The 10,623-nt window shown below is 47.8% G+C and overlaps 1 protein-coding gene across 6 annotated transcripts in view; it reads right to left on the reverse strand.

The window, feature by feature from the left end:
* Window positions 1–10,623, reverse strand: part of LOC137046172 (ral guanine nucleotide dissociation stimulator) — a 36,025-nt gene that overhangs the window by 22,805 nt on the left and 2,597 nt on the right. For 2 of the 6 annotated variants that reach the window (XM_067423269.1, XM_067423266.1), the window contains exons 2-3: window positions 3,393–3,697; window positions 3,237–3,302 (exon numbers count right to left, since the gene is read on the reverse strand). In XM_067423269.1, the coding sequence (XP_067279370.1) occupies window positions 3,237–3,302; window positions 3,393–3,697 (371 nt within the window). Of the gene's footprint in view, window positions 1–3,236; window positions 3,303–3,392; window positions 3,698–5,160; window positions 5,293–5,797; window positions 6,237–10,623 lie in introns of those variants that run through there. The other 4 variants (XM_067423265.1, XM_067423264.1, XM_067423268.1 and 1 more) reach the window with 4 other exon arrangements.

Consider the following 10,623-nt stretch of genomic DNA (forward strand, 5'->3'; position numbering starts at 1 on the left):
GACTTTGTAATGTGTGCAGAATGTGGTTTTGCATTGTCTTGTTGAAATATGCATGGACGTCCCTGGAAAAGATATCTTCTTGAAGGCAGCATATTATGCTCCAAAATCTCTATGTACTTTTCAGCATTAATGGTGCCTTCACAGAAGTGGAAGTTACCTTTGCCAAGGGCACTGACACAACCCCATACCATGACAGACCCTGGCTTTTGGACTTGTTGCTGGTAACAGTCTGGATGATCCTTTTCTTCTTTGGTCCGGAGCACACGGCGTCCATTCCTCCCCAAAAAATACCTGAAATACTGCTTCATCTGACCACAGTACACATTTCCACTGTGTGATGGTCCATCCCAGATGCCTCCGAGCCCAGAGAAGTCGACGGCGCTTCTGGACACTGTTAACATAAGGCTTCCTTTTGGCACAGGACAGTTTTAACTGGCATTTGTGGATGTAACTACGTATTGTGGTACTTGACAAAGGTTTGCCAAAGTAGTCCTGAGCCCATGTGGTGATATCGCTTCTAGATGAATGACGATTCTTGATGCAGTGCCGCCTGAGGGATCGGAGATCACGGTTGTTCAGCTTAGGCTTGCGGCCTTGTCCTTTACGCACTGAAATTCCTCCAGATTCCTTGAATCTTGTAATTATGTTATGCACTGTTGAATGTGAAATATCCAAATCTCTTCCTATCTTTCTTTGAGGAACATTGTTTTTAAACATTTCAATCATTTTCTCACGTATTTGTTGGCAAACTGGCGATCCTCGGCCCATCTTTGCTCCTAAAGGATTAGATCTTTCTTGGATGCTGCTTTTGTACCAAATCATAATTTCAGTCACCTGTTGACATCACCTGTTTCAAATCACATCATTATTTAACCCTTTTACCTCATTACTAGCCCTAAATTGCTTTTGTCCCAACTTTTTTTTAATGTTTTGCAGGTCTGAATGACAGGAAAGGATGCATATTTACAAATGACATGAAGTTGACCAGACAAAACATGAAATATTTTGTGTTCATATTGTCTGCAATGAAATACAAGTCAAAGTAAATTTAGAAATCACTACTTTCTTTTTTTATTTGCGTTTTCCAAACTGTCCCAACTTTTTCTGATTTGGGGTTGTAATTTCTCAATAATTCGAGATGTTATTTTCTGTTTTTTATAGATTAACGCAGCGCACATTTTCTGTTTAACTTTTCTTAGACTCCAGGTGGAAAGAAAAGTGTTTTAACGGCGAGCACATTCTCTGCAGTCGGAGCGATGCACTGAAGCTCACTCTCGCTCATGGCGGAGGCAAATCATCAACACCATCAGCCACAGTATTACTGAACTAAACACATCACAACCAGCTAAACCGAACACGCAGCAGGTCACGCTTCTGAACAAGAGCGCTCCCGAGTCTGTGTCTCTCACACTGTGCACACACACACACACACAGAGACACACAAACACACACACACAGACACACACACACAGAGACACACAAACACACACACACAGAGACACACACACACACACACACACAGACACACACAGACACAGAGACACACACACACACACAGAGACACACAAACACACACAATACCGGCAGTTCAATAGGGAACGCGCATCTCTTAAAGGGGCCACACTATATTCCAGCTCTTAAAGGGGCCACACTATATTCCAGCTCTTAAAGGGGCCACACTATATTCCAGCTCTTAAAGGGGCCACACTATATTCCAGCTCTTAAAGGGGCCACACTATATTCCAGCTCTTAAAGGGGCCACACTATATTCCAGCTCTTAAAGGGGCCACACTATATTCCAGCTCTTAAAGGGGCCACACTATATTCCAGCTCTTAAAGGGGCCACACTATATTCCAGCTCTTAAAGGGACCACACTATATTCCAGCTCTTAAAGGGGCCACACTATATTCCAGCTCTTAAAGGGGCCGCAATATAGTCCAGCTCTTAAAGGGGCCACACTATATTCCAGCTCTTAAAGGGGCCGCGCCACACTATATTCCAGCTCTTAAAGGGGCCACGCCACACTATATTCCAGCTCTTAAAGGGGCCGCGCTATATTCCAGCTCTTAAAGGGGCCGCGCCACACTATATTCCAGCTCTTAAAGGGGCCGCGCCACACTATATTCCAGCTCTTAAAGGGGCCACTATATTCCAGCTCTTAAAGGGGCCGCGCCACACTATATTCCAGCTCTTAAAGGGGCCGCGCCACACTATATTCCAGCTCTTAAAGGGGCCACTATATTCCAGCTCTTAAAGGGGCCACACTATATTCCAGCTCTTAAAGGGGCCGCGCCACACTATATTCCAGCTCTTAAAGGGGCCACTATATTCCAGCTCTTAAAGGGGCCGCGCTATATTCCAGCTCTTAAAGGGGCCGCACTATATTCCAGCTCTTAAAGGGGCCACACTATATTCCAGCTCTTAAAGGGTTAGGGTTATTTATTCTGCTGTAAAGTTGGGCATTTTAACATGAGCTCAGTGAGATTCTGCTCCTTCTGGAGCCGCTCTAGTGGCCAGACGAGGAACTGCAGTTTACATTACTACAGTATCAGCTTCTGGAGCCGCTCTAGTGGCCAGTGGAGGAACTGCAGTTTACATTACTTCAGTATCGGCTTCTGGAGCCGCTCTAGTGGCCAGACGAGGAACTGCAGTTTACATTACTTCAGTATCGGCTTCTGGAGCCGCTCTAGTGGCCAGACGAGGAACTGCAGTTTACATTACTTCAGTATCGGCTTCTGGAGCCGCTCTAGTGGCCAGACGAGGAACTGCAGTTTACATTACTTCAGTATCGGCTTCTGGAGCCGCTCTAGTGGCCAGAGGAGGAACTGCAGTTTACATTACTTCAGTATTGGCTTCTGGAGCCGCTCTAGTGGCCAGACGAGGAACTGCAGTTTACATTACTTCAGTATCGGCTTCAGGAGAGATCGCAGGAGGAGCCGCTTGGTCCATACTCATGCTGATTAGAGTATTAAAAACTGGAAACATTAATTTAAGGTACATTTAAAACTGATAAAAATATGCAATTAATCACGATTCAATATTTGAACCGCTTTACAGCCCAAATATTCATACGCACAGTTTTCCTGAGTGTCTTTTTAAAATAACCGACATGCACATATAAAGCAGAGTGTGTTTCAGACGCGAATCACGTACTTACTGTAAGTGTGTGTGTTTGAGAGTGTGTTTGAGAGTGTGTGTGAGAGTGTGTGAGAGAGTGTGTGAGTGTATCACGTACTTTCTGAGCTCCGTCCGCTCATCTGCGGTCATTCTGCGCGTGTCTGGATGCTGCAGTTTAGCATACCTGTAAGAACACACACACTCATATCAAAACAAGACAAAATAATGAATGTGTGAGTGAGTGTGTGTGTGTGTGTGAGAGAGAGTGTGTGACCTGTTGAGCAGCAGGTCCAGCACTTGTTTGGTGGTGGCGAATGTCCTGTATGTGCAGAGGAAGATGGTGACGTATGTGGAGTCGTTGCCCCTGAAGGCCGTCAGCATGTACTCCACCAGCCGCTCCAGCGTCCCCGCTTTGATGGTGCGCAGCTTACAGGTCTCATACAGACTGAGGCCTGAGTCCGAGTCCACACCCATCCAGCGCTGACTCCTACTGGACGACTGGTACATCTGCACCTTTCTCAGCGTGATGCTGAACACCGCACCATCCTCCACCTCCTCACCGATCTCCTGACTCGCATTCTACACACACACACACACACACATACAGATGATGGAATAATCAGAGTGACCAATCACGCTTCAGTCTGACAATCCCATTGACGAATCTGGGTTTGGCGGTCACCAGGAGAAAGGGACTCGCCTGACTGCATTGTGCCAAGTGTAAAGTTTGGTGGAGGGGGGGGGGGGGGGTTATAGCGTCGTTTTTTTTTTTTTTTGAGGGATCGGCCCCTTAGTTCCAGTGAAAGGAACCCCCTAATGTCGCTCCACACCCGTAAAACCTCCGTTCATCTTCACACACAGTTTAAGATATTTTATATTTAGTCCGAGAGCGTATGCAAGTGTATGCACACTATACTGTCCATGTCCAGAAAGGGAATAAAAACATCATCACAGTAGTCCATTTGAGACATCAGTGGGTTAATTAGAGTCTCTTGAAGCATCCAAAATACATTTTGTCTGAATCATGAATCGATTCGCTGATTCATAACCGTTTGAATCTTTATTTGAGGATTGAACACAAACGCGGAAGAGAAGCCAATGCTGAATAAAGTCGTAGTTTTTGTTATTTTTGGACCCAAATGTATTTTGCATGCTTCAAGAGACTCTAATTAACCCACTGATGTCTCATATGGACTACTGTGATGATGTTTTTATTCCCTTTCTGGACATGGACAGTATAGTGTGCATACACTTGCATACGCTCTCGGACTAAATATAAAATATCTTAAACTGTGTGTGAAGATGAACGGAGGTCTTACGGGTGTGGAGCGACATTAGGGAGAGGAGTTAATGACAGACGTTTCATTTGTGGCTGAACTAACCCATTAATTGGTCACCAAGACATTTTGGACAATTTCATGCTCCCAGCTTTGTGGGAACAGATTGGGGACGGCCCCTTCCTGTCCCAGCATGACTGCGCTTCAGTGCCTAAAGCGTCGGGATCCTTCAGGAGAGTCTGAGATCAGTCTGACCTCGAGTTAGTGAGAGAGAGAGAGAGGTGTGTCGAGTTTCAGGAAGCATCAGTGATTCACATCGATCAATAACTGAAACAGAAAACAAGTCACACAATCACCGTCTCTGTGTGTGTTTTCATCCCTAGAAACCACATGCCAGTCGGTCACGGCCTTAACAACGAGTCCTGAACTACTGGACCGGTTCTTCACACACACACACACGTTTGTTTTTGTGACATATGGGGACTCTCCATAGGCGTAATGGTTTTTATACTGTACAAACCGTATTTACTATCCCCTTACACTGCCCCTAAACCTACCCATCACACACACACACACACACTGCCCCTGAACCTACCCATCACACACACACACACACACACACACACACACACTGCCCCTGAACCTACCTATCACACACACACACACACACACAAACACTGCCCCTAAACCTACCCATCACACACACACACACACACACTCCTGTGTTTCTGATGAATAAAGCAGACTCGTATCCATCCCTCTGACCTCTTTAATATGATCTATAAACCGGTCTTCAGGGAACAGGACTCAGGTTTCGTCACGCCAAGTAAAGCTCCAGCATTACCCAGAGTGCTTTGCAGATCATCAGCCGGACTCAAATAACTCAACAGCGTCACGAACTGTAAAGATGCAAACGTAATAATCAATGTTTGCTATTGATCCGTCCAACAGATAACGCACGATTAGTGACGCTGCAATGCATGCTGGGAAGACTGCAGACATCAGAGTTCTGTTGAAGTCACCATAATATCATAATACCGAGATATATATATATATATATATATATATATATATATATATATCTTTACAATAACTGCCTTTATTAATAATTCACTGAAAAACTATTAATAATGTGGAATACAACATTTAAATATATTAAATGCATTATGTTTTATAAATGATCCTGTAGTTACACCTTTACATATTATACCGTATTAAATAACATGATGACGTGATTTGTGACAGTAAAGTGTGCATTATGTGGCATCATGCATGTTTTTATCTATTTCTGCAGATGAGCAGCACAGCTTATAGTGATAATAATAAAGCAGTCTGTTATTATGAGCAACATTATTTAGATAAATAACTGATAAACTCATAATCTCTGAGTTACTGTCTGTACCTCCAGCTGAGGTGTGTCCGGGTCCAGATGAGTGAATCGGTTCAGAACCGCAGGATTCGGCTCGTCGTGAATCTCGAGTCGCACAGAGTCCCGGATGCTCCGGATCCGCCAAACACTGGCGTCAAACATGACGGAACCGAGCTCACATCAACCCGCTACAAACACCACCGGTACCGGGAGAGCCAACCGAGCTACCGCCGCACACGGCCATCGCTGCCTGCGTGTGTGTGTGTGTGTGTGTGTGTGAGAGAGAGAGAGAGCGAGAGAGAGCTCCGCCCCTCATGATGTCACTCACATCAGAACCATTTGTTTTGGCATCGCCATTACTCTATATTACCGAGCAAAGGCTTCTGCCGATGTGTTATTGAGGACCTTTTGCCAGGATGTTGCTGTAAATAAGAACTTGTTCTTAAGTAACTTGCCTGGTTAATAAAGGCACACACACATAAACTGCCCCTAAACCTACCCATCACACACACACACGCACACACACACACACACTTCCCCTAAACCTACCCATCACACACACACACACTGCCCCTAAACCTACCCATCACACACACACACACACACACACACGTGCAGTGCACAGCTGTGGTCGACACACACACACTTCCCCTAAACCTACCCATCACACACACACACACACACACTGCCCCTAAACCTACCCATCACACACACACACACACACACACACACACACACACACACACACGTGCAGTGCACAGCTGTGGTCGACACACACACATGCGGTCCCTGAGGGGTCAAACACTTCCTGTGTCTGATTTCACTCTGACACAAACACAGAGTCTCCAAATGAGTCGACATGATGAGGAGGAGCTCGACAGCTGAAAACAATCTGCCTATTGTTTCCTGCTCCACACTGAGGGTCTTTCTCAGATAATCAATGCTCACACACCTTCACCACACATCCATGATGCATCTGTCCACACACGCAGGGGCGTAGCACCAAATTTTGGGCCCTGGGTACAAACCATCTTGCTGGGCCCCCGTACCATGTATGTGTATGTATAGAAAACTGACTTCTAAGGCCCCCCCCCTGCCTCGGGCCCTGGTTACTCAGTACCCTTTATCCCCCCAGTCCCACGCCCCTGCACACACGCACACACACACACAATCCCTAAACCTACCCATCACACACACACACACACATGCACAATCCCTAAACCTACCCATCACACACACACACACATGCACAATCCCTAAACCTACCCATCACACGCACACACGCACAATCCCTAAACCTCCCCACCACACACACACACACACACACACACACACACACACACGGAAGAAGTGGACGCGCTCGCGGCAGAATAAAAGCTCCGCCCCCTCAAGAGTCCAGACACGCCCCTGTTCTGAATAATTACACACTGTGTCTTTAAAAATGACTTTATACCTGTATGGCATTACTCTGTACTCTCATTGGACCAGCGGTTTGGAGAACGGACGGATGGATAATTCAGTTGGTGCGCCATCTGCTGGTCACATTTAACTCCACCCTCACTCCAAAAGTTAGGGACAGGTGTGGTGGTGTGGGTCAGTTTAAGGGTAGAGTTAGGGTCAGGTGTGGTGGTGTGGGTCAGTTTAAGGGTAGAGTTAGGGTCAGGTGTGGTGGTGTGGGTCAGTTTAAGGGTAGAGTTAGGGACAGGTGTGGTGGTGTGGGTCAGTTTAAGGGTAGGGTTAGGGTCAGGTGTGGTGGTGTGGGTCAGTTTAAGGGTAGAGTTAGGGTCAGGTGTGGTGGTGTGGGTCAGTTTAAGGGTAGAGTTAGGGACAGGTGTGGTGGTGTGGGTCAGTTTAAGGGTAGGGTTAGGGTCAGGTGTGGTGGTGTGGGTCAGTTTAAGGGTAGAGTTAGGGTCAGGTGTGGTGGTGTGGGTCAGTTTAAGGGTAGAGTTAGGGACAGGTGTGGTGGTGTGGGTCAGTTTAAGGGTAGAGTTAGGGACAAGTGTGGTGGTGTGGGTCAGTTTAAGGGTAGAGTTAGGGACAGGTGTGGTGGTGTGGGTCAGTTTAAGGGTAGAGTTAGGGACAGGTGTGGCGGTGTGGGTCAGTTTAAGGGTAGAGTTAGGGTCAGGTGTGGTGGTGTGGGTCAGTTTAAGGGTAGAGTTAGGGGCAGGTGTGGTGGTGTTGGTCAGTTTAAGGGTAGAGTTAGGGTCAGGTGTGGTGGTGTGGGTCAGTTTAAGGGTAGAGTTAGGGACAGGTGTGGTGGTGTGGGTCAGTTTAAGGGTAGAGTTAGGGGCAGGTGTGGTGGTGTTGGTCAGTTTAAGGGTAGAGTTAGGGACAGGTGTGGCGGTGTGGGTCAGTTTAAGGGTAGAGTTAGGGTCAGGTGTGGTGGTGTGGGTCAGTTTAAGGGTAGAGTTAGGTGGGTCAGTTTAAGGGTAGAGTTAGGGTCAGGTGTGGTGGTGTGGGTCAGGTATTAAGGGTAGAGTTAGGGTCAGGTGTGGTGGTGTTGGGTCAGTTTAAGTTGGGTCAGTTTAAGGGTAGAGTTAGGGACAGGTGTGGTGGTGTGGGTCAGTTTAAGGGTAGAGTTAGGGTCAGGTGTGGTGGTGTGGGTCAGTTTAAGGGGTAGAGTTAGGGTCAGGTGTGGTGGTGTGGGTCAGTTTAAGGGTAGAGGTTAGGGTCAGGTGTGGTGGTGTGGGTCAGTTTAAGGGTAGAGTTAGGGTCAGGTGTGGTGGTGTGGGGTCAGTTTAAGGGTAGAGTTAGGGTCAGGTGTGGTGGTGTGGGTCAGTTTAAGGGTAGAGTTAGGGACAGGTGTGGTGGTGTGGGTCAGTTTAAGGGTAGAGTTAGGGTCAGGTGTGGTGGTGTGGGTCAGTTTAAGAGTAGAGTTAGGGTCAGGTGTGGTGGTGTGGGTCAGTTTAAGGGTAGAGTTAGGGACAGGTGTGGTGGTGTGGGTCAGTTTAAGGGTAGAGTTAGGGTCAGGTGTGGTGGTGTGGGTCAGTTTAAGGGTAGAGTTAGGGACAGGTGTGGTGGTGTGGGTCAGTTTAAGGGTAGAGTTAGGGACAGGTGTGGTGGTGTGGGTCAGTTTAAGAGTAGAGTTAGGGTCAGGTGTGGTGGTGTGGGTCAGTTTAAGGGTAGAGTTAGGGACAGGTGTGGTGGTGTGGGTCAGTTTAAGGGTAGAGTTAGGGTCAGGTGTGGTGGTGTGGGTCAGTTTAAGGGTAGAGTTAGGGTCAGGTGTGGTGGTGTGGGTCAGTTTAAGGGTAGAGTTAGGGACAGGTGTGGTGGTGTGGGTCAGTTTAAGGGTAGAGTTAGGGACAGGTGTGGTGGTGTGGGTCAGTTTAAGGGTAGAGTTAGGGTCAGGTGTGGTGGTGTGGGTCAGTTTAAGAGTAGAGTTAGGGTCAGGTGTGGTGGTGTGGGTCAGTTTAAGGGTAGAGTTAGGGACAGGTGTGGTGGTGTGGGTCAGTTTAAGGGTAGAGTTAGGGACAGGTGTGGTGGTGTGGGTCAGTTTAAGGGTAGAGTTAGGGTCAGGTGTGGTGGTGTGGGTCAGTTTAAGGGTAGAGTTAGGGACAGGTGTGGTGGTGTGGGTCAGTTTAAGGGTAGAGTTAGGGACAGGTGTGGTGGTGTGGGTCAGTTTAAGGGTAGAGTTAGGGTCAGGTGTGGTGGTGTGGGTCAGTTTAAGGGTAGAGTTAGGGACAGGTGTGGTGGTGTGGGTCAGTTTAAGGGTAGAGTTAGGGACAGGTGTGGTGGTGTGTGTCAGTTTAAGGGTAGAGTTAGGGACAGGTGTGGTGGTGTGTGTCAGTTTAAGAGTAGAGTTAGGGACAGGTGTGGTGGTGTGGGTCAGTTTAAGGGTAGAGTTAGGGACAGGTGTGGTGGTGTGGGTCAGTTTAAGGGTAGAGTTAGGGACAGGTGTGGTGGTGTGGGTCAGTTTAAGAGTAGAGTTAGGGACAGGTGTGGTGGTGTGGGTCAGTTTAAGGGTAGAGTTAGGGACAGGTGTGGTGGTGTGGGTCAGTTTAAGAGTAGAGTTAGGGTCAGGTGTGGTGGTGTGGGTCAGTTTAAGGGTAGAGTTAGGGACAGGTGTGGTGGTGTGGGTCAGTTTAAGAGTAGAGTTAGGGTCAGGTGTGGTGGTGTGGGTCAGTTTAAGGGTAGAGTTAGGGACAGGTGTGGTGGTGTGGGTCAGTTTAAGAGTAGAGTTAGGGTCAGGTGTGGTGGTGTGGGTCAGTTTAAGAGTAGAGTTAGGGTCAGGTGTGGTGGTGTGGGTCAGTTTAAGGGTAGAGTTAGGGTCAGGTGTGGTGGTGTGGGTCAGTTTAAGGGTAGGGTTAGGGTCAAGTGTGGAGGTGTGGGTCAGTTTAAGGGTAGAGTTAGGGACAGGTGTGGTGGTGTGGGTCAGTTTAAGGGTAGAGTTAGGGACAGGTGTGGTGGTGTGGGTCAGTTTAAGGGTAGAGTTAGGGTCAGGTGTGGTGGTGTGGGTCAGTTTAAGAGTAGAGTTAGGGACAGGTGTGGTGGTGTGGGTCAGTTTAAGGGTAGAGTTAGGGACAGGTGTGGTGGTGTGGGTCAGTTTAAGGGTAGAGTTAGGGACAGGTGTGGTGGTGTGGGTCAGTTTAAGGGTAGAGTTAGGGTCAGGTGTGGTGGTGTGGGTCAGTTTAAGGGTAGAGTTAGGGACAGGTGTGGTGGTGTGGGTCAGTTTAAGAGTAGAGTTAGGCTCAGGTGTGGTGGTGTGGGTCAGTTTAAGGGTAGAGTTAGGGACAGGTGTGGTGGTGTGGGTCAGTTTAAGGGTAGAGTTAGGGACAGGTGTGGTGGTGTGGGTCAGTTTAAGGGTAGAGTTAGGGACAGGTGTGGTGGTGTGGGTCAGTTTAAGAGTAGAGTTAGGCTCA

Source organism: Pseudorasbora parva, chromosome 18 (genome assembly GCF_024679245.1).
Source record: "Pseudorasbora parva isolate DD20220531a chromosome 18, ASM2467924v1, whole genome shotgun sequence".
Classification (NCBI taxonomy): Eukaryota; Metazoa; Chordata; class Actinopteri; order Cypriniformes; family Gobionidae; genus Pseudorasbora; species Pseudorasbora parva.